Source organism: Diprion similis, chromosome 1 (genome assembly GCF_021155765.1).
Source record: "Diprion similis isolate iyDipSimi1 chromosome 1, iyDipSimi1.1, whole genome shotgun sequence".
NCBI lineage: Eukaryota > Metazoa > Arthropoda > Insecta > Hymenoptera > Diprionidae > Diprion > Diprion similis.
In genome coordinates this window covers 11,774,845-11,802,667 of record NC_060105.1, presented here as the reverse complement: position 1 = coordinate 11,802,667, position 27,823 = coordinate 11,774,845, and the positions used below count along the sequence as shown (strand labels likewise).

The 27,823-nt window shown below is 38.0% G+C and overlaps 3 protein-coding genes across 8 annotated transcripts; 2 read left to right on the top strand and 1 right to left on the bottom strand.

The window, feature by feature from the left end:
* Positions 1-340: 340 nt before the first annotated feature.
* LOC124410646 (flavin-containing monooxygenase FMO GS-OX3-like) lies at positions 341-6,668 on the top strand. Of its 3 annotated transcripts, none has more exons than XM_046889169.1 (6): positions 341-589; positions 1,153-1,294; positions 2,181-2,492; positions 4,180-4,330; positions 4,793-5,067; positions 6,313-6,668. In XM_046889169.1, the coding sequence occupies exons 1-6, from the start codon at positions 381-383 to the stop codon at positions 6,523-6,525; spliced, it is 1,302 nt and encodes a 433-aa protein (XP_046745125.1). In that variant the 5' UTR covers positions 341-380; the 3' UTR covers positions 6,526-6,668. The 3 variants fall into 3 exon arrangements, with proteins under 3 accessions (XP_046745125.1, XP_046745142.1, XP_046745134.1); XM_046889186.1 differs by having other exon boundaries at positions 415-589; positions 1,203-1,294; XM_046889178.1 differs by having other exon boundaries at positions 415-599.
* LOC124410709 (receptor-binding cancer antigen expressed on SiSo cells) lies at positions 344-16,898 on the top strand. Of its 2 annotated transcripts, none has more exons than XM_046889302.1 (5): positions 344-354; positions 14,886-15,312; positions 15,533-15,688; positions 15,795-15,908; positions 16,609-16,898. In XM_046889302.1, the coding sequence occupies exons 2-5, from the start codon at positions 15,148-15,150 to the stop codon at positions 16,798-16,800; spliced, it is 627 nt and encodes a 208-aa protein (XP_046745258.1). In that variant the 5' UTR covers positions 344-354; positions 14,886-15,147; the 3' UTR covers positions 16,801-16,898. The 2 variants fall into 2 exon arrangements, with proteins under 2 accessions (XP_046745258.1, XP_046745267.1); XM_046889311.1 differs by lacking the exon at positions 344-354 and having other exon boundaries at positions 14,727-14,951; positions 15,067-15,312.
* Positions 6,707-13,944, bottom strand: LOC124410675 (mitochondrial glycine transporter-like). Of its 3 annotated transcripts, none has more exons than XM_046889244.1 (8): positions 13,847-13,944; positions 13,481-13,593; positions 12,842-12,960; positions 11,009-11,093; positions 8,740-8,919; positions 8,139-8,307; positions 7,295-7,554; positions 6,707-7,199 (listed from the first exon to the last, which is right to left on the bottom strand). In XM_046889244.1, exons 2-8 carry the CDS (start codon positions 13,529-13,531, stop codon positions 7,185-7,187), a joined length of 879 nt encoding a protein of 292 aa, XP_046745200.1. In that variant the 5' UTR covers positions 13,532-13,593; positions 13,847-13,944; the 3' UTR covers positions 6,707-7,184. The 3 variants fall into 3 exon arrangements, with proteins under 3 accessions (XP_046745200.1, XP_046745192.1, XP_046745209.1); XM_046889236.1 differs by having other exon boundaries at positions 12,842-12,963; positions 13,484-13,593; XM_046889253.1 differs by having other exon boundaries at positions 13,484-13,593.
* Positions 16,899-27,823: the final 10,925 nt, after the last annotated feature.

The window sequence follows — 27,823 nt, the reverse complement described above, 5'->3', positions numbered from 1 at the left end:
ATATCGTGAAAAATTAATGTCGTTTAAAAGAAAATTTTTCTCTCCTTTTTGTGTAGAATCCAAATCTGTGAACGAAAGTACACATTCTTGTTCAGAAAAGTAATTTCAACCTCCAAATGACCTTGTAAACATCCAAGTTCTCGAAAAAACTTAATTTCTTTCAAGAAGATCATATCGTTTCTCCATACAGTGGATGGAAGTTTACATGATAGCGTTTGACAACTCATTCGATTTCCTCTAAATCTTATATTCTCGTAATAATTCTCTTTATCAGGATTTCCCTTCGACTCGTCTCTTCTTCTTTTCTCGAATGATGACCTTATTCTAATTACTATTTTCTAGCAATATACTTGAGTCGGTTTCCACTAAGTTGAAGAGATATGCCCGGAAGTAAAACGAGAGTCGCAGTTATTGGGGGTGGCGTCGCTGGTCTCATCGTGGCTAAAAGTCTTGCTGCAAATCCAGAAACTTTCGATTTCACCCTCTTTGAGCAAACCAACCAGGTTGGTGGAACATGGGTTTATACCGACGAGACGAATGTCGACTCTCACGGACTTCCAGTTCACAGCAGCATGTACAAGAACCTCAGGTGAGACAAAGTAAATGAAACTATATTTCCAAGTGGCATAGACTATTAGATAGCGACTTCTTTTCTTTTCGCTTTCACATTTACCACACCCAACCATGAACCTCAATCCATCTCTTTGTCCTGTCACAAATCAGCGCCAAATACTTCTGCATACTCGATGCAAGATCAAATTGAAAAGTTTCGAAAAAAAATATTAATGCTTTCATCAGTCAAAACTAATTATAGGCACTTCAGGGTACAAGTCTACTCTGAGCAGCTCCGAGTTTCGCGGCTTTGATATGGAACGCCTCATATAATTAGTGCATCAAAATTAACGTTACGTGCACTTAGACTTCTATTTGTAGTTTGACGTTAGATTTTCAAGTATGAGGCATGAAGATTGAATAGAATACCCCTTACATTTTACTCAAATGGGGCTAGTCTGCATTTATTGTAAGTGCTTACCGCGGAAAAATGAGGTTTGCAACACACTTAAATGTAGAAAACACTCAGTCTGCACGTTACATCATCTCTTAGATCAAAACTGCATAAGAAATCCACTTTATATGATGATGTATTAACAGGACGAACGTTCCAAAAGAAATTATGCAAATTCCTGACTTCCCCTTCAAAGATCAAGATGGACCGTCTTTTGTGCATCACAGCGTTGTTCGGCATTATCTATGGAGTTATACGAAGCACTTCAATCTCTTCCCTCATATAAAGGTATGTATTTTGAAATATGTGTAGATACAGGACGTGTTCCAAAATGTCGCACGTCCTAGCACACATTTTGGAATACGTTCAGAATTCGTAAATCCATACGTCCGGCGTTTAACCATCAACCATTTCGAAAATTAGTTCCAATAACCTATTTCGTGTCAGAAGGCGCTACTAAATGAGGAACAGAAAAAACATACACTTATAGAGAAAGACTATATGCGTTGCGTTGGAGTCATTGACGCCTGAGTGGAAGAAGACAAGTATTGTCGAAGTTAACGACCCTCTAGAGAATGATGAGACAAGACTCTAAGCCGGAAGTCTTCTGGTCAAAGAAAGTGATATTTCACTCGGTTGACAAAGATTGACGGTATCATTTTCGTAGTTCCTCCTAAAGAATATATGTATATGGCTCCGTCTACTTCCGCTTTAGGCTTCGACCAATCAGAAATCATAAGCTCATTGTACCATCACTGTTCAAAGGGTTACTAGTCGAAGTCTTTCTGTCCTTGTCTATGTCGGTAAATAGTGTGGGTCAATATCGGTGAAGGGAGGGGTTGGAACAAGGTCTTATTTACAGGTCTGGAAACGACCACGAAATGGTAGGTAACCGTAGCCAAAAACCTTGCATATGTGTAGTGAACCGAGTTTTAACTGGGGATTTGGACTCAAGTCCTTTCGTTCGTTTTAAAAAAGTTAGGAATAGCAGTGTCAGGCGTAACACCAAAAAACACACGAGAAAAAACATAATACAGATTCATACTTTTTTAGGACTGTCGTCAAAATCGTCGTTTAGTTTTTTCGAAATGTAAAGAATACGAATTTTATAATCGCTAGACGATTCTTCATTAACATTCTAAAACTTGAATTGTAACAATGTTTCTGCCTGCAGTTGAATACGTTAGTGAAACATGTTGAGCCTGAAGGTTTGCCAAGCGGCCAAACTTTGTGGCTAGTAACTTCCAAAGATTTGGAATCAAACGTTGTAATGACGAGGACCTTTGATGCTGCGATACTTTGCAACGGACATTATACTGTGGGACACGTCCCTCACATTCCTGGAATCGAGACTTTCCCTGGAAAATCCATACACAGTCATCAGTACAGGAAGCCAGAGACGTACGCGAACAAGAAGGTCTGCATTCTGGGTGCCTCGTGGTCTGGCTTGGACATCGCCATCGAGGTATCCAAGTACGCTGACAAGGTAAAATTTCCATTTTTGATCGAAATACTTTTTGCTATGAAATAACCGCAAGTACAGAATGAATAAAGTTAGTTTTCGGCAGAAGGTTATCTGGTCGTTATTTAAATTGAGGATTTCAGGGTTATTATTATTCATTCAGATATAGGGGACATCGGTTTATATTTTTATAGTATTACGGAGTGTTATAACAAGTTAAACGATGTCTCACCGCATTCGCCTGAAGCAGTGAAAAATAAATCTGAATAGAACTTGTACTCTGAGAAACAAATCTGATATATGGTTGATTCCCGGATGATTGAAAATTAACAGTTAGTTTATCTTCATTACTTTTCATCAATTATAATGATTTAAGAAAAGTGCTGGTTTCGGTAAAAAATTATTTTTTGTAATTTTAATGAGTCTTCGCGTTTTCGACCCTCTCGTATTCGAAAAACAGGTTCTCAGAAAAATTTTGATCTGTTTGTCCCGACAAACTGGCGCAATAATCTCGAAAGCAGCTAGATAAAAAATCTCAAATCTACAGGTTTCACATTCAAATAATGGAAATAAAAAATTGCTATGTTCTGTTTTCTTTAATAATACGCTTCGAATAAAATAATGCAATAATATAAACAATTTCTTGAAAAATAAATGGAACCGTTCTGTGAAAAACAAGAATATTAACGACAATAGATTTCGCCATACTTGCTGGTACTTCCAGTAATTGAATTAGTTTATGATGTGATGAAAAGTACCGCTAAAATGCTATTTTCACAGCTTGTTTACAGTTGCATAAATCATCGTATTTTGAATGTCACTATATTTTGATAATTACATTAGCTCTGCACGAATAGCCCGCAAAATAGCTTGAACTGGAATTTGTATTATCCCGTTATGGCAGCGCTTGCAAAAATGCAACTGCCCAAGTGGTAAATGTTTGTTGCCGATCCGGCAGTGGAAAAATTATGCAAGAATTCTTGACAACTCGAACCGGAATCCCAATGACGTTCACGTATACCTGTACTTCTTTCGAACAAACAGCGTACTCGTGATTTTGAAATGGCTCTGATAATTTCTTGAATTCTGTAAAAATTAAGAATGATTTATTACGTCGTATTGCAAATTTATTTCAGATTAAGTTGATTATTACATGCTCAATTCATTTTTTGACAAATCTGTATGGAAAGCGTTATAGACATTTATATTTAGTTGAGCGGTCGATAGAATCGTTTACCTTCCTTGGGCAGTAAATTTATCCACACGTTTCGTTTTTTATATACAGCAAGGTTCGAGTCCTTACTTGGTATTGTTCGTTACGTATGAATTATAAAAGCAACTAAGCAATGGCTACATGCGGCAAATTTGTTCTCACTCTATTAGGTTGAAGTTCAAGGCGTCCGCAAGTGCCATTCGATGTGAGACTTACAACCTCATATAACTCTACTAAAAAAGGTCGCGATGCTCGTAGTCGCACGAATTTACTTAATTCCTAGGGGACTGAAAAAAGTCATTTGAAATGGACTCTCAAATTTGAATACTTCAGGAATTTTAGATGAGCAAATTTGCTGTTTAAGAGCGTCAGCACTTGCAATAAGAAAACATCTTGAATAGAAAATGAATGAAATCCATTTACAACCTGTTACCGACATTGAATTATTCACATTTTTACACCTGTTTTCAAATCTTTTACTGGTTCATGACCTTTCAGATCTACCTAAGTCATAATCTGGCAGATCCAAAAATTTCCAAGTTGCCAAAAAATGTAAAAGAAGTAGCAGGAATTGATAGAATCCACGGAAGCACTTTCGTGTTCAAAACTGGAGTTACTGCGGTGGTTGAAGAGTTTATTTACTGCACAGGTAAGATCTCACCTCGAATTAAAAACTACAAATGATCTTCTTTACGGCATGGGCATTGAAAAGTCCACTTTTTGTGGCAGTTTTCGTTCCGTAAAGTGACGCTTTATACGGCAGCGAACAAAGTTGCGGAATAAAGTCTTTATTCCGCAGTTTTGATGCGCAGTTCGAAGTGCGCATCCCAAACTGCCGAATAAAGTAGCTTCGTCGAACAGATCGCGACATAACCTCACTCTTCGTTTCGCTTTTCAATGCTCATACCGTAAAAATATTGTGTGTGGCATGCCCGTAAACCGTTTTTTGGCTCGGATAATTTCAGTACTCGCTTCCGGCTCTCTTTCGGCTCGCCTTCAGCTTGACCTGAAATCTTTATCCTTGCCAAAAACAGGCGGTTTATGGGCATGCCACATAAATAGCTATTATTAGTACATGCCCATTTGATTAATGCTGATTATTTTATCGTAGGTTACCAGTTCACGTATCCATTCCTATCTGAAAAAGTGAATATTAATACAAAGGACAACCACGTGGAACCAGTTTACAAATATCTCGTCCACACAGACGTACAGAATCTCTTCTTCATGGGACTACCGGGACTTGCTATCCCATTTCCAATGTTCCACCTTCAGGCCCAGTACATCCTGAAGATTATCGACGGTCGCGTTAAACTACCTTCCTCCTCAGAAATGCGCGAGGATATCCAGAGGGAAAAGCGAAAGTTATTACAGGAGGGAATTCCGGTTTGTTGAACGGCTTTTTAATTATTATTAATTTTTCTTTCATCACTAGTAAATCGTATTCGGAACTTCAAGAATTTAATGTAGGTAACTCATGACCGATGAGGACACAAAATAGTCCTAAAGATTTAATAGTGCGTCTCACTCTCTTTTCGGTGTTGGATTTTGAATATATTAGCGGTTGACCGAGTGGATAACTTTCCTTCGGTTATTTTTCAATAAAAAGACAATTCGTTGCGTGTTTTGCGGTATTTTCAATTCATTGCTTCGTGTTTTACCCTTGACAGATTAGTGCACTTTCAAGCTCAATCCAAAATTTCTTTGTTGAGAAAAAAATGAAAATACGAGAAAAAAAAGATTTTTTCATAACCGAACGGGAGGAAAATTTCTTGACTGATAACCACCTTTCCTGACATCCCCTGGTTTATCTGACTAATTTCAAATTCCCTGACATTTCCTTATTTCCAGGTTTTTTCTGATACGTAACACAGAAACAGCTGTCAATACGTAGGCAAAGCTGTCACATAAATGTCATAACATCTGTCAGTCGAATAAACAGCAACTCTGTGTTCGCAATTTATTTGTTGCGTTCTAAAATTGCTTCACAACGAATTCTCTCGTTCGATTTTGGATTCCATTGTTAGATTTCTATCAAAACTTCCCAATAGTACCAAGTGAAAAATTTTAATCCAAGACACTTCATCCGTCATTAATAGCTATTTATGTGGCATGCCCGTAAACCGCCTGTTTTTTTGGCAAGGATAAAGATTTCAGGTCGAGCTGAAGGCGAGCCGAAAGAGAGCCGGAAGCGAGTATTGAAATTATCCGAGGCAAAAAACGGTTTACGGGCATGCCACATATAATATTTTTTACGGTACGGACACTGAAAAGCACAACGAAGAGTGAGGTTATGTCGCGATCTGTTCGACGAAGCTACTTTATTCGGCAGTCTGGGATGCGCATTTCGAACTGCGCATCAAAACTGCGGAATAAAGACTTTATTACGCAACTTTGTTCGCTGCCGTATGAAGCGTCACTTACGGAACGAAAACTGCCACAAAAAGTGGACTTTTCAATGCCCACGCCGTAAAAAATATGTTTTTGTTGCTTTATCATGCGTCTTGTCAGTGATTACTGTGTTATTACTGCCACATTATCATCATCGTCATAAACATAACTTGTATCGAGACTTGTATGTTACTGCGAATCGCTATCTTTTATTGTTATTCATTTAATCGATTTTCGCAGGCGAGACACATAATTAAGCTGAAAGACAGACAGTGGGCTTACTATGATGACATCGCGACAACAGCTGGAGTGCCAAGTTTCCCACCGGTAATTAGAAAAATTTGGGATCACACGTGCGAGATGCGTGACCAGGACTTGACAACGTACAAAAATTATCGGTACCATATCGTTGACCGTGAGAATTTCACAGTTGATTATTATAAGCCGTGTTAGTATTTCAATGTAAACGTTAATCGTAAAACAATAATACTAATTATAAGTTGAAAGAAAAACCTCCAGACTATTTATTGTAACTTTGAAGAGAATAGGTATTATTATTATCGTATATACAATAGTTTAATTGACAATCCTCGTACTCTTTATGATTCATTCGAATTTACAGTTTCCGTTAGCTCTCGCATTAGATATTATTTCTAAATATACTTATACGTAATTTTCTGCATAAAAATACTCACAGTATGGTTAAAAATATGATTTCTTACATTTTCATCATTCATACGTTTTAGGCCTAATTATAATTTATAATTTAATTATACCGCTCAGTTATAATCAAAAATATCCTCCTTGGTTCATTTCACACAAACATAAACATGTGTATGATGAGCAAACTTCTCGGGTATATTCCTTATATGTACATTTGCACAGACATGTATTGTGACGTGCAATTCGGTCGGTTCGGCAAAAATGTTTCACGGTTTGGACTAGCAAGGACTTTGAACTTGGAACCTCTCGCTTTCTGGGCGACTGCTCTGGCCACTGAACTACCCAATCCACAGACCAAATAGCCACATTACAATACACGTATTTTAAAACACTATGATTTCTCTATTCATCTGATTACCGGAACGAATAACCACCACCGAAAACGTTGTCTATTTGCTAGTTACCTGAAAACAGATAGAAAGAGAAATTAGGTTTTATGAAAATTAATTATCATTGGAAACGAATTATCATGTTCGTAATACAATTAAAATAACTTTACTTCTTCATATATCGTCCACGTTATTGCAGCCATTAATGTTCTCCGTAACATACGAGGCACGATCCCCTTAAAGTATCCAAGGATTCCGTGTTCGTTATAAACAGAAACAAGAGAAGTGTACAGTGTTTTGAATTCTTGAGGATAAATCTGCATTCTGGTCTTTATTACATCTGCTGGTTGAGTTACACACGAAGCCAATAATCCAGCAAACAGTCCACACGCAAAGTGAATTGAAGTTGTTCTACTGGAGTTTTTGTAATCTGAGGAAAAATAAGATGTAATTACGTCGAACGTACAACTCAATCAGCGTACTGACTCTAGCCTCAATAAGAAATTCGAAAATATGTAAAACGTGCTTTCGTCCATATTGAAATTATTCAAGACGTTAGACAGAAATCGACTGAAATATTATTTATAATTATAGAATATAATTCAGCTGCTCCAAATTATTATTTCACAATTTCGAGAATATTCTCTTTTTGGCAGTTTTTGTGGCAGTTTTTATTCCGTAAAGTGATGCTTTAAACGGCAGCGAACAAAGTTGCGGAATAAAGTCTTTATTCCGCAGTTTTGATGCGCAATTTGAAGTGCGCATCCCAAACTGCCGAATAAAGTAGCTTCGTCGAACAGATCGCGACATAACCTCACTCTTCGTTTTGCTTTTCAATGTCCATACCGTAAAAAATATTGTATGTGGCATGCCCGTAAACCGTTTTTTAGCTCGGATAATTTCAGTACTTGCTTCCGGCTTGCCTTCAGCTCGACCTGAAATCTTTATCCTTGCCAAAAAAACAGGCGGTTTACGGGCATGCCACATAAATTGCTATTTTTATGTATATCGTACCTTGGGGTATTGCTTTTTTGCAGTGAGTATAGAACATGAGATACAGCCCACTGAAAGGTGCGTCGCGAAATAACGTTGGCACTAGACCACACACCAGACCTTTGATACCTTCGTACTTATAAATAGCATATAGAGCCGAGCGCATGCTACTGTACTTGTAAATGCCACTCTGAAAACACGTATTAAATAAATATCACACTTGTTTCTACAAGATTTATCGTATCATAAACTCACGAACAGTTTTTCCATAGTGACGTGCATGCGCACATGAAAACAGGGATTAGCGTCGCGGTTTAGCGGGACGAAAGTAGCCAATTGCATCTCAGTATTGTAAAGATATGTTTGCGCATGCGCAGTCCGCAGTTGCCTCACTTTCGACCCTTGGGAGAAAATATTGGCCACTCGCGTCCCGCAAAACTGCCACGCAAAGCCCACCACTTCTCATTCGCTAGTTATAAAAACTATCGTTGGCGATCGCAACTTCCGGCCTGTCATTTTTGCCAGATAATACCATTCATATTATCCATGTAACTGTTGTGAAATGTCCCAGATAAAAAGTCACACTGATCATGAACAGGTGAAGTCATATCGCAATTCTTACCTCGAATCGTGTCTTGACAACTGTAACAGGAATGAGCATACTGCCAGCCATAGAACGAGCGGTAATACCCAATGCAATTGCTTCCAGGGAAGTTAACGGCTCTTTGAGATGAAGAGTACTTTGCAACCAGTTTAATGAAGCAAAGTATAATCCAACCCCAGGTACCACTCGGATTAGGGACTGTGAAGTTAATATGCATGGTAAGTAACAGTTTTTTCACTGCCACATCCGATTTGAGTCGTAATCACTAACTTGGGATATCCTCATAATCATGAGAAAAACGTAACTCTAAACGAATGCTGGAGTTTAGGGGTTAATTATAAGCATGTAATTCAACTTGCCTATGTCATTGTTTGAACTCATTTATCTTTGTAACGATTGTACCTTTTTTAATAATGTGATTTTTTTTTTTTTTTTTTTTTTGTAGACAGTATTGCAATTGCATTGTTGTGAAGCAAGTACAGGCAATATGAAATTTCTAATCGAATCACGGAGGTATAAATGGTAGAAGCAGAAAGATTATGCGCCGAAAGGTGCTTATATGAGGCGTCCTCCACCAATTCAGCCAATTTTTTCTATCCTCTCGAATCTGTTCCATAATTGGTTTTATAGTAACGTACTGAAAGGTACGCAAGGGTACGCTCTATGAATTTTTTCAGATTTTGTATTTCACTCGTTTGGGGAATGGTTGCTTTTTTGAACCCGTGTATAATGGAAGATTGAAGTCGTGTAAAAAAAAAATTTTTTTTACCTAAACAAGTTGTTTTTTCTATGAGCCATTTAATTCAATACATGTTATAATTTTGATAGCTATTTTGTCATATGACACAGATAAGAAATCTTTTCCCTGTTCTTTAGGGGCTACATTGTATTACTTGTAGGATGAGTTTCAAAGCCACACGTTAATTATTTATCCACTTGTAGCAACAAATAAAAAAACTCAAACTTCATGGGGTTTTCATTTTGCGCTTGAACAAATAACGATGATTGATCACGCAAAGGCTTGTTTCTTAAATAACGATGAGATGAAAAACTTTTGTATTTACAGTCCACACGTATAACCCATAGGAAAATAGTTCATCCACGAAAGGAGTCTTTTCAATTATGTTAACATTTTTGCGCCCAAACTAGGACCTAACTTTGTCGGAAAACTTTAGGGTTTATTTGCGAGAGTCTAATCCACCTATAAAAAAATCGGTTAGCCTCAGTTATGCCAAAATAGAATTTAATCTAATTCAACTGGACTACAAATGCGCTGTAAAATTTACAGCGAAATCAGGGATGTCGCATTGCAGAGAAAAAAATAAAAAAAATCCATATTACGTTAAATAGTTCATGGAAAAAAATAACTTGTTTATGTTAAAAAAAAATCTTGCCAGGATCCAATCTTCCACGATATACGGGTTTAAAAGAAAAACCATTTCCGAAACGAGTGAATTCAAAAATCTGAAAAACTTCACAAAGACTACTTTTAAGTAGGACTACTATGTAGCCAATTATAACAGTTCCGAGAGGATAAAAAAAAGTGGCTCAGTTGGTGGAAAACGCCTCATATAGGAAATTCCATGCATTTTCATTCAACGTCGGACCATCAGCATATTCTCAATTTTATTACAACTTCGGTACAATGCAATCGTTTTTTTTTTAAATAAAATTACAAGTAGATAATTTCTTTTCTCAATATTAAAATTGATTCAATTTTGGATTTCATTGGTCGTGTAGTTGTTCAGTTATTTAAATTGCAAAATAAAAATAAGAAAATAGAAAATTTAATTTGTCAACGTCTTATGGGCTCGAAACGCATCTCAATCGGAAATTCTTAGACTGGCCCTATTTAGGTCATCCGAATCAACCAGTTGTTTAGTTTTTTAAGAACGGCCTAAAAAATGTATAACATTAAATTGAGCCACAACAGTAATAAATAATTATTAACTTCCAAGGCAATAAAGGTTAGGTACTAGATACTACTTTCTGTAGTGTTTTAACTTTTCTGTATAATTATTTATTTATTTATTCGAGTACATGGAATATCCTTATTCTGCTTGAATAGCAAGGAAAAGTTTTTTCTGCAAGAGGTAACAAAATTGTGACAAAATATTCATTGTTCAGGAAATTTTCTTTACATTTTACCAGATCTTTGAAACTCGTATTCGATAATACTAATCAAATCAAAAATGGCGACGATCCGAGGCTAAGTAAAAATACACGAAATTCCTCAGATATACTCACAATCAGAGGGCATTTCAATTTTGTATCTCGGTGTACTTACTGGTGTAATGCCCCTCCATAATCCAAACACGTTCTCATTACGTATTACGTAGATCGCAATATCCAATATTCCCGGTGAAGGGGTGCTATATATATATAGATATATATATATATGAATAATTGGTAATAAAAATTTGTCAAAATCATCATATGGTTGGAGTGATAAAATAAAATAGATTAGTTCATCGTAAATTATCATTTTTCACACTAAACCACAAAGGAAACATTATGTCTGTTTGAAAGAAATTATTCAATAAATGAATTACGTGAGGTAATGGATCGCATGTTTTCAACTACGCTACGCGTCCGTAAGATCGTACTGATTAAAACGATACTTCAAATTTTTGCTACATATAATTTACTGGAATTGTTAACATCACAAGGTATGTCAGAGAACTATGATTGGTGTACGGAAATCTCACATTGCCTGCACCCACCAAGTACTAACATAAGTTGTTGAGAATAGAATGAAACGTATTTTGAAAAGTTATGTGTGACACAATCTGCAGGAATTATTGGGGGTTTGTAACATGAAAATAAAAATAATGAATACTCGAAAAACAAATGTACTGCGCCTAGTTTTCACCGTTTCCAATGGCTAGGCTCCAGTGACTGAATATTTTTTTCTGTGTGTGTTGCATTATAATTACACCATTTTCAAGGTTATTAGGCTTAGTTTGTTATTATTTACAGTATTATTTTAATATTTGAACGGAAAAGCAATGCCAGAGTTAACGTTTATTTCAACAGCATGTGTTTAGGAAAGTTATGTAGAGTAAAATATGTTCACATTTTGCAAACGCAACTACTACAAAATGATTCTAAATTCACCAAATAGCGATTTTTCAAAAATGTTTCGTTACGTCAATATCACTAACTTCAACCTCGTAACATTCAACCCTTACTCAAAAATCATGACACTGATGAAGAATGAAATCTGGAATATCTAAGCTGAAAATGGAATCTCAAACTCGTAAGTTGAACTTGTTACACGTGAAAATGAGCTTACCATAATTTAAATAACTCAATCATGACTAGTAGTGTTAAATATGACTACTAGTCCTTTTAGCTTTGTCTTCAGACTTCTTCAAAATTAAGGAATGGATTTATTACATATTTCACATTTTTGCTATTTCAACATTCGCGCGTCTCCGCCATTAACTGGCGTTTGAGAAACCGCGAATGTAAAAAACCACACATTTTTGTGATGATATTTGGAATACTAACTAACGTTCTCGTTTTACAATACGAGAGCGATGTACTGTCAAAATTTGAATCATTCTAGTTTATTTATTTTTTCAATATATCAAAAATAAGGATAAGTTTGCTCGGTCGGTAAAGATAGGAGTATTACATACCCTTAAGTACATAAAAAATCGAAGATTTGCTTTTACACTTTCAAGCTATTCTGTTCCAAGTGATCACTTTCACTGTAATACGATGCACTTACAATGAGAAACTTGATACTGAATTTCAACCGTGATTCCAAGATTTAAAAATACTTTCTTTTTTAACTGACAGATATATTATACATCTGAATCTAAATTTTTTGTGTTGGTAGTCTCCGTGCTAGGGCATTAGTGAATAATATTATGTATTAATAAAAGTCTTAGTAAAAAATTATCTCACTCGTTGAAACACTGCCTTAAACACATGCAATGGGAATAGCAATTAACAGTGGCATACTCTACGAATAAAACTGTAATGCAACCGTCTTCATATAAACAGTGTTAAGGAATTGTAACCTCATTACTAATCAATTATAGGGACAATCATCGTCTCCACCAAGGTAGTAGAATAAGACGTTGAAATGACAGAATAGACTCTTACCTACCCTACTGGCCGTGTTACTTTACTCTGAAGTCTGGTCTTGATTAGATCCAAAGGTTGGAATAAAATAGTGGACACTGTCCCAGAACAGGATCCAGCAATGAATGATTCCAACACTGACTGCTGGAAAAAATATTAAAATAATGTAGAAAAAATATAGTGTTTTGTGGAAAAATAAAAATTTTCATTAATTTTGTGGAAATCAAATTCCATAGTTAAAACTAGAGTAGTTGTCGTTGTAAGAAGAAAGAAAACAATTATTATAATTGGTTCCCTAGATTACAAACTTAAACCTTATTTTAAAATAGCATAATGCTATTGAGTTTTTTTTGTCATCGTTCTAGAGGAGTATTTACTTTCTCATAAATTTGGAAAAATTTTGATTATCAGGCTATACTGTATTATTTCAATTATGATTACCATATTGATTTCCTAGCTGCGGTTGATAGGTTTAGTATCATAAACTCAACTTTGTTTAAATATAATAATGCTGTAACGTTTGATGCCTATAATCCAATATAACTTTTTCATGAAATTTGACAAAATTCTGATTGTCCAGTTCTACAGTCTTATCTTAATTGTCGGCAATGTTTGGCCGATAACTCACAATGAGACCGCTAGGTTCAGCTTGATTACAACTTACCGTATCATTTCGTCTTAAATCTTGTTTGCAATCGCTGTAATCACTCTGCATTTTAAAGTGAATTACTTTCAATTACTAATAAGTAAATGAATGTTTGCACTTGAGGAATTCCTGAAAAAATCATCGGTAAATGTATTCAAGTTGCACAATGTGGAGTGTCGGAAAATTATACCAGGTATAGGCACTACAGCGATAACTTGAGAAATTGAATAATGTGAAAACCAAACACATTGTGCATTTAGATATTCGCTAGTGGTCTTGCTGCGTTATATAGGTTTGTTTAGAATTATCAAAATTATTGTTTACGAAATTGTTAATGCAAATTGTATATTCGTCTAGAGTTTATATATAGATCAGTAGGTGTTATCCATGTTACAGACTTTCAAATGATAGACAAATTTTAAACCATTATTTATTGTCATATGCTAGTAGGCTGGGATGTATATTACCGTGGTATGAGCCTGGAGTCGCTAACAAATCTGATTATAACCCTAATAACTACCACTCGTTGAAACTACGCCGACGTGATAGAATTCGATATTGAACAGTTCTGACTGCAATTATGGCATTAACATAAAGCTCAGTGGCATGTACGCATACGATGCATAATATATATTATCGTTACGTGATTAGATAGGGGCCGCTTTTCTTTTACGTCAATTTTCTACCACAACTCGACAATAAATGATTTCATTGGTCGGATCAAAAGGAAAACACCAATGATATCACTTTTAAGTGTCGTGCTGTGTTAGAAAATTGACCTAAAAGGAAAGCAAACTAGATCTGGGAAGTTGAAGAAACTAGTTTTTGGTAACTAATTTGGTCAATAATCTTTTATCTCTTTTGCACTGCGGAGTTCTTAAGTAGCTTTGCCTCTGTCCTAGGAAGTTTTTAGCGCTGCTCGCTAGTTTCGGAACACACCGTTAGCAGCGAGTTGTTATCACTAATTAGAACGTGTCAGAATTTATCTGTGCGTTCCGAAATTAGCTGGCAGCGCTAAAACTCCCTAGAACAGAGGCAGAGCTAGCCATGACGTCGAGAGCCCAAAAGAGATAAAAGATTGTTGACAGCACTGATAGCTAATATTGAAACGCACCTTACGCATCAGTGAAGTGTCTGTACAATATGCTACGTACACATTTGATGAAACTCCATTTGTATTTTATGATATTCTTTTATGTATATATATTATATATCTCATAATACTTGTATATACATATGCATATATATGTATTCAGTGTATACATAGATTGGTAATACTTACGGACCGATATTTCGCAGGGTTCTTAAAAATAATTACAAAAATAATAAATTATTATAACAATAAATATAAGTAAGCCGGTTAAACAAGTAAACTTCGCGTAATCAGATGATATGACGACCTGAATTTTTTGGTTAGGTTGAGTATACGTGTACCAACTATTGGTTAGGATTCTCTAAAGACTTTAAAAGCCGACATCGAAAAATCGCGATATGAAATTAACACGCCTATGCACAATCAGATCTTTATTCACTTGAATATAGAGGCAAATGAAATATGAACTTCGTCATGTACAGAAGTTTTTTAAACACTCTAATCTGCGTAGCTATTTGAGCTGTGGATATTGTTAAAAACAAATCTAATTCTGGGTTAGAGCTTGGCTCTAATTCTAGGTAAACCCAGTGTAATGGCCCTTCAATATGTGATGAATAGAATCAAGGCACTGTTCCTCATTATCTTTGGAGTCTTTAGGCGAGCAATGTGCTGTTTTCGAAAACGTAGGAGATCTTCCTGTGAATCCATACCGCTTTCTGCCATCGGGGTCGTACCCAACAACGTCAATAATCACACGGTATAAACAAGACTCAAAGCAAAGCCATTAATCTATTCTTTTGCTTTTCTTTTATAGACAAGAGATTTGTTTTAATTTTTTTTGCTGCGTAGAAGTTGCTTTACGCTCTTCTTTCAAAATACAGAAGTAAACTTGTAGTACTTTTGGATACTGTAACATGCGGTGGAAAAATAATTGGCCATGTTGTGATCGTAATAACAGTTTTAAATGTTTTCTACAGGAATTAGAACAGTGGACGCAATGGGAAGATAATCCCATTGTTGTTGTACCAGACAAACCAGAAAACATCATTCAAGCAAAGATTGAACAGTATAGACAACAAGTGGCCAAACCACCAGACCCACCCAATGATGAAGTACAACCTGATTTCTTTGAGGTATTAATTGAAAACAAAGCATCAAACTCGTAATGTGACAAATAGTTTTTATCATATTTTACGTTATATCAGTATTGTTGTGACCATATGCATTAAAACTTTTCAGGATATGACACCAAAAATAACAAAACAAACGAAAATTCTCATCAAGAATAAGCCACAGGAGGAAAAAAACTGGAATACGTCCAAATTTGCAGTCATAGCCGACCCTGTACCCACCGTAAGTATCTCAGTACAATGTTTACTGTAATTTAATACTGGCTGGTTAAAGCTGTAGATCAGTAGACGAATTTAGTTCTTTGAAGATTTTCCACAGCCCAAGGGGGGTAGTCAGTTTTTTCCTCCATAAATCGTATAACTTGTCGGTTATTCAATAAATATATCTCAGACTACCTACAAACATAGTCTTCGACAACCAGAATGCATTTCCTGACATTCAACGGATCGGGCTGCAAAAAATTTTAAAGTGAATCAATGGTAGACAATAGAATGAAATGAATTCTCATATAAACTATTGAATTGGTCACATGATATCACAGTCAAACTACCTTAAGAAATTAAAAATGTATATTGATATATCAGCCATTTTTCATTACTGATTGATATTTTTTTCTGTAACAGTAACCTAAAGTGAGATTCTCTTGTCAATATAAAATTGTGACAATTATAAGTTGTATTTACGGCCAACATAGAAAGTTTTTTGAAAACCCATAACTTACGTTTATGTGAAATTCAGATACATCCGGAAACAATTTTTGGAAATATTGCAAAAAGAACTGACAATGTATAAATACTTTAATTTTTGAAGTTACATTATTTGACATTCTTTAATGAATAAAAGAAGTACACCAGGAATCGTTAGCCTTAGCTTGTAGCCCAATTAATTGTTTCAATTGATAAAAATTTACAACAATTCTCAGAACGAACTTGGCGAATGGGAGGATAATACTGCTGGTTGGGAAAAAGAGACAGTAAAAGAATTGGGAGACCCGACTGAAGCATTAAGAGAACAGAAGCGAAAGGAGAGACAACAACGAATGCTTGAACAGCAACAGAGAAGGATGGATCGTACCGCAAGACCTCAGCCATTGGGTGCAAAAATAGCTTCTTGATCGACGATCTATGATTCACATAATTACATAAGAAATGTGACAACCCTTACAGATTCACAGAATCTAAGTGAATGTAGGAAACATAAAGATAGCTAAAACATAAAAAGGAGAATGTACCGAAATATCGTATTTTTCTCGAAAACATGCATATGTAATGTCACTTAAACCGTTTCAAGGTATTTATTTCTCATGCATAGGGTGAGATATATTGGGAAACACATTCCACACAGACTCAAGTTGATATGAAGGTTATTGATAAACAACGTTAAGAGAATTTTGTAATTCTTTTGTTTTTGGCCGAAAAGTTGCCATTTTATTACCTATTTGTAGACTTTGTATGCAAAACCATGAGTCTGAGGTAAAACTTTAGTGATTTTTGCAATTTGTTGTAATCTGTCATGGATATAATATGTCGTAGCTTTAACATCATTCCTGTTGTCGAAATGTTGAGTCTCTTATACAGGGTCACGCTCAATATTTTATGGTGAGAGGGACTCACAAACTGTCCACCAATTGAATAGTTTTCTTTCTGACTGTGTTTATCGCTGTGGTCATGAAATTCACATCAGTTGTCAAATAGAGATGGATGTAAAATTTTGTTCACAATTCTGGTTTTGAAACCAGCATCCCTATAAAGTAGTATTTCCAATGGTAGATACAGGAACTACTCAATTTATGGACATTAAGTGACGTAGTCCCCACCACCAGAGTTGCGGGACCTGCATACAAGACTAGTGCTAATCAAAAAATGCAACTTTCTTTGGTAGAATTGTTGAATGTTTGACTTTTGCCTAACTAATCGTAAATCGACTGCAAGTCTGACATACTAAAGGTAAGTTAGTGGTACGTATTAATCCCCCCCCCCTCCCAAACAAAGGTGCAGAATGCTAGCGCCAAACACAGTAAAGTTGGATATTGGTAATAATACTTTCTTGATGTACAGGAAATTTTGTAAGTAAACTTGATTGTCAGGTACATCACCAAACTTAAGTACATTGAATATAGTACATTACACGCCTGTTAATAAAAATCGAAATATATGTGTAAAATGAAGAAGTATTGATGAAATGAAAAATTTGTAGTAACTGGTACTTGGCACGCCTTTTTATGAAATAAATTGAAGGTTTATTTAAGGAGCTGTAACAGCAGCCGAAGAATCCATTACAGGTTTCTATTGTATTCTAAGATCTGATCAATCCATTGTACAAGAGACATACTTTACGGAGTTGTGTGAAACTGTGTGAATGCCAGAAAACAAGTATTGCACATCCAACGCTATTTCATCGTCATGATCCCTAGATTCGCCTCTGTGAAATCTGTTCTATACCGAAAACTTAAAGGATATAGTTTTCTCCCAAACTTCAAGCTATATTCACTAATACATATGTTTTATATGTACACTAACGACAATGCGTATGCTACGAACGAGTTTTTAAATTCATACTTTTTACTCTCATACAAAAACCAATGCATACAAACATGTGAATTTGAAATGCAGTTACCGAATTCATAATAAATATGGATATGAACTATTTTGGCATTAAAGAATCGCTTTCTATGCTAATCTATTGTATTATTTTACGTGATCTCACGAGATGATGTGTAAAATATTAGCCCTTTAACTCTATTAATCTTGGATGAAAAATAATCCTTCGTTTTTATATGTACAAGTAAAGAATGTCTTGAAAATTTTTGTGCATACATGATTCGTAACAATATTGTCATTACGTTGAGGCATCTAAACAAATTTTGGCATTTCTTGTGCTATTACAAAAACCTTTATAGTACTAAAGATTTTGATCGCAAAATCATAGAAAACTGCCAAAAATTGTTTTATGGTGCAATAAGAAGTTAATTTTTTCGCGCATTCGTAAAGTTTTGAGCCGTTCAAAATGGTGAAAGAATGGCAAAAAAGTGTAAATATCGTCACTTTCGACGTGGCGTACCACTCACAAAAATCTGACATAGTTCTTTTGAAATATACTGATTTTTAACTTTTATGAATAATCAAGGCATGTGATGAAAAATCAAATGCATGAAATTTAATTTTTTACCCCCGGGAAAGAATAAAGGGGGTTATTGAGTTATGAACCGGCGGTCACATATTTTTCTGACCTAAGAAACATTTCTGAACGGCTAGTTTGAAAATTGCGAGACAGGGGCATATGACCCCTCTTAACCAGGGACACTCTTTGTCAACCCAGGATACTTGTACAAAATGTTGAACAGAATCGGATTGAATACGAGAACGCTATTCAAACGTAAGAATTTTCATTAGATTTGTGTATGCTTCTATTCGAATCTGTACGAACTTCCAACCAGGGTGTCTAACAGGCAGAGAATTCTGTTCTATTTTTAGAAAGTAAATTTTTTTTCTCCAAGTTTAATTGCAATAATTCACTACTGTTTCGTTAATTCCACACAGCAGAACAGTATGTTGTGTACCAAGGGCAAAAAGTAAGCTTTTTTAGACCAAGTGTGGAGGTCGCAGTACGAGGCGGAGGCGAGCGAAAGACAAGTCAGAGCCAGAGCCAGAGACTACGAAGAAGAGGTTGGCCACTTGTTACATTTTCCATTGTTTGACCTGTTAGAATTAAGAGTCTCACTGAGTCAGTGCTCGCGCGAGCAGACTCACAAGGAGAGTATCGCTAGTATCAGAATCTCTGCAGGGTTCATTTCCTTGGCCTGAAATGTAAAGCCTGTTTTATATTGATTGACCTCGTAGGCCTCTCTTCGCTCTGGACAACATAAAGTACATCATTAGTATGATGAAAGAAATGCCGTAACAGATGAAACCAATGGCCATCGTCTGGATTCATGCATGACTCCACCGGCAACAAATCGAGAGTTAAATCCGAAAAACCGAAAAATTTTCTACGTAATTACTATGTGGCCGTCCATAGATTACGTAATACACTTTAGGGTGGAGCGGGTCTAAGCGAGCGATTCCCAGCTTACAGGGGAGGGTCTGAGCTTTTGTTATGTAACGAACTGTTTTGCATTGATTTCTCGTTCGAAATTTGCTAGCATGCGAGCGAATTCATTGTGTCGAATATGTAGTTGGCGTTACGTTATCACTTGGTGAAATAAGGAAGAGGAAGGGGTGGCAGACGTTTTGCGTTATAAAGCGTTACAGAGAGCTGAGAGGGATAAAATCGCTCAGGAAGTACGATACGTAATTTATAAACGCCCACTCTTTGCTGCTGCTCTTACCATCCTAATTTCTCTGCTGTTGGAAACACGCTCTCTTTGCTGTGTTTTCTAAGTTCCTAGGCGTCCAATAATTCCAGAAAGGGTCATACAAATCAATTACGAAACGAAAAATTTTCGGCTCCAAAAATCGCGGAAAAACTAAGGCTGACCCCTTTGGATTTTTGGCGAAAATTTCGAGGACTTTAAAAAGTGCGGTGATTCATTCTGCAGGGCACTATTCCGAAGTAATTTTGCGAGAGAAATCGATTTAGCGCAGCCCCAATACGCTGCAAGCAACGGTCCTACGCTTTTTTTGATGTGTTTCTTGAGTTCCTGGGGTTCCAATTGGCTTAGGAACGGTCATACAAATCAATTCGGAGACCAGAAATTTTCAGCTCCACAAATTGCAAAAAAATTAAGGCTAACCCCTTTGGATTTTTGGCGAAAATTTCGACGACTTTGGAATGTGCTGTAATTAATTCTTTAGTGCACTATTCCGACGTAATTTTGCGAAAGAAATCGATTGAGCGCAGTCCAAATGCGCTGCGAGCAACGGATCAAAAGTTACAGCCAAAAGACGAAAGACCTATTTTCTCAATTTTTCTGCTGCTGGTCTTGGCGTCGGAATTTCTCTGCTGTTGATCATACGCTTTTTTTGTTGTGTTTTCTGAGTTCCTAGGCGTCCAATTATTCTAAAAAGGGTCATAGGAATTGATTCCGGGACGAAAATTTTCGTTCCCGAAAATGACCAAAAAAGTTATTCCTGCCATTACTGTTAAAAGTTGTACTGCCAGTTATTACTATACCGTACACATGTAATATCCGTAGATCTAGAAAATGTAAGATATAAGAATAATAATTGTAATAATGGTATATATATATGAATGTGTAACTGTATAATGTGTAAAGAAATACGTATTATAGTTGAATATAGTATGGTATATACGATGTATAATATTATATATAAGCAACAAACATGATGACCTGGAGTTTGTGAAATGAGCTTTGAAGTACTGATAAGAATACACGAATTGAATATGTTGAATTAATCACAGAAATAAACTGAAATTTGATAATCATGAATAGTTGTTTCAATTACATACAAAATCCCTCACTCCGTCCCGTACAAGGTATGTCCTTGACTTGCAATAAATTTACTATTGCAAACATTGCTTACACGCCACTTCCAATTTAAGTTGAGCGAATCGGAGAAATTTCAGCGTAAAATTTCTCCTGGTATCAGGGATTGATTGACTGCTTGCGACGTTGATACTGTGTGCTTTGATGCATGCATGCTTGCTTGAGAAGGCGTGTGATCGCTTGCTCACATGCTACATCCACTTAGAATTAGGCAAATCGGAGAAATTTCAGCAGAAAATTACTCCTGGTATCAGGAGAACATCTGAGCCGAGGAGGTCTTCCAAAAACAGGGACTGATTGATTGACTGCTTGCGACATTAAAACTGTGTGCTTTGATGCATGCCTGCTTGCTTGAGAAGGCGTGTGATCGCTTGCTCACATGCTACATTCACTAAGAATTAGGCAAAACGGAGAAATTTCAGCAGAAAATTACTCCTGGTATCAGGAGAACATCTGAGCCGAGGAGGTCTTCCAAAAACAGGGACTGATTGATTGACTGCTTGCGACATTAAAACTGTGTGCTTTGATGCATGCCTGCTTGCTTGAGAAGGCGTGTGATCGCTTGCTTACATGCTACATTCACTTAGAATTGGGCAAAACGGAGAAATTTCAGCAGAAAATTACTCCTGGTATCAGGAGAACATCTGAGCCGAGGAGGTCTTCCAAAAACAGAGACTGATTGATAGACTGCTTGCGACGTTGATACTGTGTGCTTTGATGCATGCATGCTCGCTTGAGAAGGCGTGTGATCGCTTGCTTACATGCTACATTCACTTAGAATTAGGCAAAACGGAGAAATTTCAGCTGAAAATTACTCCTGGTATCAGGAGAACATCTGAGCCGAGGAGGTCTTCCAAAAACAGGGACTGATTGATTGACTGCTTGCGACATTAAAACTGTGTGCTTTGATGCATGCCTGCTTGCTTGAGAAGCCGTGTGATCGCTTGCTTACATGCTACATTCACTTAGAATTGGGCGAAACGGAGAAATTTCAGCAGAAAATTACTCCTGGTATCGGGAGAACATCTGAGCCGAGGAGGTCTTCCAAAAACAGGGACTGATTGATAGACTGCTTGCGACGTTGATACTGTGTGCTTTGATGCATGCATGCTCGCTTGAGAAGGCGTGTGATCGCTTGCTTAGATGCTACATTCACTTAGAATTAGGCAAAACGGAGAAATTTCAGGAGAAAATTACTCCTGGTATCAGGAGAACATCTGAGCCGAGGAGGTCTTCCAAAAACAGGGACTGATTGATAGACTGCTTGCGACGTTGATACTGTGTGCTTTGATGCATGCATGCTCGCTTGAGAAGGCGTGTGATCGCTTGCTTACATGCTACATTCACTTAGAATTAGGCAAAACGGAGAAATTTCAGCGGAAAATTACTACTGGTATCAGGAAAACATCTGAGCCGAGGAGGTCTTCCAAAAACAGGGACTGATTAATTGACTGCTTGCGACATTAAAACTGTGTGCTTTGATGCATGCCTGCTTGCTTGGGAAGGCGTGTGATCGCTTGCTTACATGCTACATTCACTTAGACTTAGGCAAAACGGAGAAATTTCAGCAGAAAATTACTCCTGGTATCAGGAGAACATCTGAGCCGAGGAGGTCTTCCAAAAACAGGGACTGATTGATTGACTGCTTGCGACATTAAAACTGTGTGCTTTGATGCATGCCTGCTTGCTTGAGAAGGCGTGTGATCGCTTGCTTACATGCTACATTCACTTAGAATTAGGCAAAACGGAGAAATTTCAGCAGAAAATTACTCCTGGTATCAGGAGAACATCTGAGCCGAGGAGGTCTTCCAAAAACAGGGACTGATTGATTGACTGCTTGCGACATTAAAACTGTGTGCTTTGATGCATGCCTGCTTGCTTGAGAAGGCGTGTGATCGCTTGCTTACATGCTACATTCACTTAGAATTGGGCAAAACGGAGAAATTTCAGCAGAAAATTACTCCTGGTATCAGGAGAACATCTGAGCCGAGGAGGTCTTCCAAAAACAGGGACTGATTGATTGACTGCTTGCGACATTAAAACTGTGTGCTTTGATGCATGCCTGCTTGCTTGAGAAGGCGTGTGATCGCTTGCTTACATGCTACATTCACTTAGAATTGGGCAAAACGGAGAAATTTCAGCAGAAAATTACTCCTGGTATCAGGAGAACATCTGAGCCGAGGAGGTCTTCCAAAAACAGGGACTGATTGATTGACTGCTTGCGACATTAAAACTGTGTGCTTTGATGCATGCCTGCTTGCTTGAGAAGGCGTGTGATCGCTTGCTTACATGCTACATTCACTTAGAATTAGGCAAAACGGAGAAATTTCAGCAGAAAATTACTCCTGGTATCAGGAGAACATCTGAGCCGAGGAGGTCTTCCAAAAACAGGGACTGATTGATTGACTGCTTGCGACATTAAAACTGTGTGCTTTGATGCATGCCTGCTTGCTTGAGAAGGCGTGTGATCGCTTGCTTACATGCTACATTCACTTAGAATTGGGCAAAACGGAGAAATTTCAGCAGAAAATTACTCCTGGTATCAGGAGAACATCTGAGCCGAGGAGGTCTTCCAAAAACAGGGACTGATTGATAGACTGCTTGCGACGTTGATACTGTGTGCTTTGATGCATGCATGCTCGCTTAAGAAGGCGTGTGATCGCTTGCTTACGTGCTACATTCACTTAGAATTAGGCAAAACGGAGAAATTTCAGCAGAAAATTACTCCTGGTATCAGGAGAACATCTGAGCCGAGGAGGTCTTCCAAAAACAGGGACTGATTGATTGACTGCTTGCGACATTAAAACTGTGTGCGTTGATGCATGCCTGCTTGCTTGAGAAGGCGTGTGATCGCTTGCTTACATGCTACATTCACTTAGAATTGGGCAAAACGGAAAAATTTCAGCAGAAAATTACTCCTGGTATCAGGAGAACATCTGAGCCGAGGAGGTCTTCCAAAAACAGAGACTGATTGATAGACTGCTTGCGACGTTGATACTGTGTGCTTTGATGCATGCATGCTCGCTTGAGAAGGCGTGTGATCGCTTGCTTACATGCTACATCCGCTTTGAATTAGGCAAATTGGAGAAATTTCAGCAGAAAATTACTCCTGGTATCAGGAGAACATCTGAGCCGAGGAGGTCTTCCAAAAACAGGGACTGATTGATTGACTGCTTGTGACATTAAAACTGTGTGCTTTGATGCATGCCTGCTTGCTTGAGAAGGCGTGTGATCGCTTGCTTACATGCTACATTCACTTAGAATTAGGCAAAACGGAGAAATTTCAGCAGAAAATTACTCCTGGTATCAGGAGAACATCTGAGCCGAGGAGGTCTTCCAAAAACAGGGACTGATTGATTGACTGCTTGTGACATTAAAACTGTGTGCTTTGATGCATGCCTGCTTGCTTGAGAAGGCGTGTGATCGCTTGCTTACATGCTACATTCACTTAGAATTGGGCAAAACGGAAAAATTTCAGCAGAAAATTACTCCTGGTATCAGGAGAACATCTGAGCCGAGGAGGTCTTCCAAAAACAGGGACTGACTGATTGACTGCTTGCGACATTAAAACTGTGTGCTCTGATGCATGCCTGCTTGCTTGAGAAGGCGTGTGATCGCTTGCTCACATGCTACATTCACTTAGAATTATGCAAAACGGAAAAATTTCAGCAGAAAATCACTCCTGGTATCAGGAGAACATCTGAGCCGAGGAGTTCTTCCAAAAACAGGGACTGATTGATTGACTGCTTGCGACGTTGATACTGTGTGCTTTGATGCATGCCTGCTTGCTTGAGAAGGCGTGTGATCGCTTGCTTACATGCTACATTCACTTAGAATTAGGCAAAACGAAGAAATTTCAGCGGAAAATTACTCCTGGTATCAGGAAAACATCTGAGCCGAGGAGGTCTTCCAAAAACAGGGACTGATTGATTGACTGCTTGCGACATTGAAACTGTGTGCTTTGATGCATGCCTGCTTGCTTGAGAAGGCGTGTGATCGCTTGCTTACATGCTACATTCACTTAGAATTAGGCAAAACGGAGAAATTTCAGCAGAAAATTACTCCTGGTATCAGGAGAACATCTGAGCCGAGGAGGTCTTCCAAAAACAGGGACTGATTGATTGACTGCTTGCGACATTAAAACTGTGTGCTTTGATGCATGCCTGCTTGCTTGAGAAGGCGTGTGATCGCTTGCTTACATGCTACATTCACTTAGAATTAGGCAAAACGGAGAAATTTCAGCAGAAAATTACTCCTGGTATCAGGAGAACATCTGAGCCGAGGAGGTCTTCCAAAAACAGGGACTGATTGATTGACTGCTTGCGACATTAAAACTGTGTGCTTTGATGCATGCCTGCTTGCTTGAGAAGGCGTGTGATCGCTTGCTTACATGCTACATTCACTTAGAATTGGGCAAAACGGAGAAATTTCAGCAGAAAATTACTCCTGGTATCAGGAGAACATCTGAGCCGGGGAGGTCTTCCAAAAACAGGGACTGATTGATAGACTGCTTGCGACGTTGATACTGTGTGCTTTGATGCATGCATGCTCGCTTGAGAAGGCGTGTGATCGCTTGCTTACATGCTACATCCGCTTAGAATTAGGCAAATTGGAGAAATTTCAGCAGAAAATTACTCCTGGTATCAGGAGAACATCTGAGCCGAGGAGGTCTTCCAAAAACAGGGACTGATTGATTGACTGCTTGCGACATTGATACTGTGTGCTTTGATGCATGCCTGCTTGCTTGAGAAGGCGTGTGATCGCTTGCTTACATGCTACATTCACTTAGAATTAGGCAAAACGGAGAAATTTCAGCAGAAAATTACTCCTGGTATCAGGAGAACATCTGAGCCGAGGAGGTCTTCCAAAAACAGGGACTGATTGATTGACTGCTTGCGACATTAAAACTGTGTGTTTTGATGCATGCCTGCTTGCTTGAGAAGGCGTGTGATCGCTTGCTTACATGCTACATTCACTTAGAATTAGGCAAAACGGAGAAATTTCAGCAGAAAATTACTCCTGGTATTAGGAGAACATCTGAGCCGAGGAGGTCTTCCAAAAACAGGGACTGATTGATTGACTGCTTGCGACATTAAAACTGTGTGCTTTGATGCATGCCTGCTTGCTTGAGAAGGCGTGTGATCGCTTGCTTACATGCTACATTCACTTAGAATTAGGCAAAACGGAGAAATTTCAGCAGAAAATTACTCCTGGTATCAGGAGAACATCTGAGCCGAGGAGGTCTTCCAAAAACAGGGACTGATTGATTGACTGCTTGCGACATTAAAACTGTGTGCTTTGATGCATGCCTGCTTGCTTGAGAAGGCGTGTGATCGCTTGCTTACATGCTACATTCACTTAGAATTGGGCAAAACGGAGAAATTTCAGCAGAAAATTACTCCTGGTATCGGGAGAACATCTGAGCCGAGGAGGTCTTCCAAAAACAGGGACTGATTGATAGACTGCTTGCGACGTTGATACTGTGTGCTTTGATGCATGCATGCTCGCTTGAGAAGGCGTGTGATCGCTTGCTTACATGCTACATCCGCTTAGAATTAGGCAAATTGGAGAAATTTCAGCAGAAAATTACTCCTGGTATCAGGAGAACATCTGAGCCGAGGAGGTCTTCCAAAAACAGGGACTGATTGATTGACTGCTTGCGACATTGATACTGTGTGCTTTGATGCATGCCTGCTTGCTTGAGAAGGCGTGTGATCGCTTGCTTACATGCTACATTCACTGAGAATTAGGCAAATTGGAGAAATTTCAGCAGAAAATTACTCCTGGTATCAGGAGAACATCTGAGCCGAGGAGGTCTTCCAAAAACAGGGACTGATTGATTGACTGCTTGCGACATTGATACTGTGTGCTTTGATGCATGCCTGCTTGCTTGAGAAGGCGTGTGATCGCTTGCTTACATGCTACATTCACTTAGAATTGGGCAAAACGGAGAAATTTCAGCAGAAAATTACTCCTGGTATCAGGAGAACATCTGAGCCGAGGAGGTCTTCCGAAAACAGGGACTGATTGATAGACTGCTTGCGACGTTGATACTGTGTGCTTTGATGCATGCATGCTCGCTTGAGAAGGCGTGTGATCGCTTGCTTACATGCTACATCCGCTTAGAATTAGGCAAATTGGAGAAATTTCAGCAGAAAATTACTCCTGGTATCAGGAGAACATCTGAGCCGAGGAGGTCTTTCAAAAACAGGGACTGATTGATTGACTGCTTGCGACATTGATACTGTGTGCTTTGATGCATGCCTGCTTGGTTGAGAAGGCGTGTGATCGCTTGCTTACATGCTACATTCACTTAGAATTGGGCAAAACGGAAAAATTTCAGCAGAAAATTACTCCTGGTATCAGGAGAACATCTGAGCCGAGGAGGTCTTCCAAAAACAGAGACTGATTGATAGACTGCTTGCGACGTTGATACTGTGTGCTTTGATGCATGCATGCTCGCTTGAGAAGGCGTGTGATCGCTTGCTTACATGCTACATCCGCTTAGAATTAGGCAAATTGGAGAAATTTCAGCAGAAAATTACTCCTGGTATCAGGAGAACATCTGAGCCGAGGAGGTCTTCCAAAAACAGGGACTGATTGATTGACTGCTTGCGACATTGATACTGTGTGCTTTGATGCATGCATGCTCGCTTGAGAAGGCGTGTGATCGCTTGCTTACATGCTACAT

Coding starts and splice junctions, on each gene's coding strand:
- LOC124410675 (XM_046889244.1), bottom strand. CDS start 13,531: ATGCAGAGTGATTACAGCGATTGCAAACAAGATTTAAGACGAAATGAT. Junction 8,308..8,739: donor TTGTCAAGACACGATTCGAG/GTAAGAATTGCG, acceptor ACGTGTTTTCAG/AGTGGCATTTACAAGTACAG. Junction 7,555..8,138: donor CAAAAAAGCAATACCCCAAG/GTACGATATACA, acceptor ATTTTTCCTCAG/ATTACAAAAACTCCAGTAGA.
- LOC124410646 (XM_046889169.1), top strand. CDS start 381: ATGCCCGGAAGTAAAACGAGAGTCGCAGTTATTGGGGGTGGCGTCGCT. Junction 590..1,152: donor AGCATGTACAAGAACCTCAG/GTGAGACAAAGT, acceptor ATGTATTAACAG/GACGAACGTTCCAAAAGAAA. Junction 2,493..4,179: donor TATCCAAGTACGCTGACAAG/GTAAAATTTCCA, acceptor ATGACCTTTCAG/ATCTACCTAAGTCATAATCT.
- LOC124410709 (XM_046889302.1), top strand. CDS start 15,148: ATGGCCCTTCAATATGTGATGAATAGAATCAAGGCACTGTTCCTCATT. Junction 15,313..15,532: donor ACAACGTCAATAATCACACG/GTATAAACAAGA, acceptor TGTTTTCTACAG/GAATTAGAACAGTGGACGCA. Junction 15,689..15,794: donor TACAACCTGATTTCTTTGAG/GTATTAATTGAA, acceptor AAAACTTTTCAG/GATATGACACCAAAAATAAC.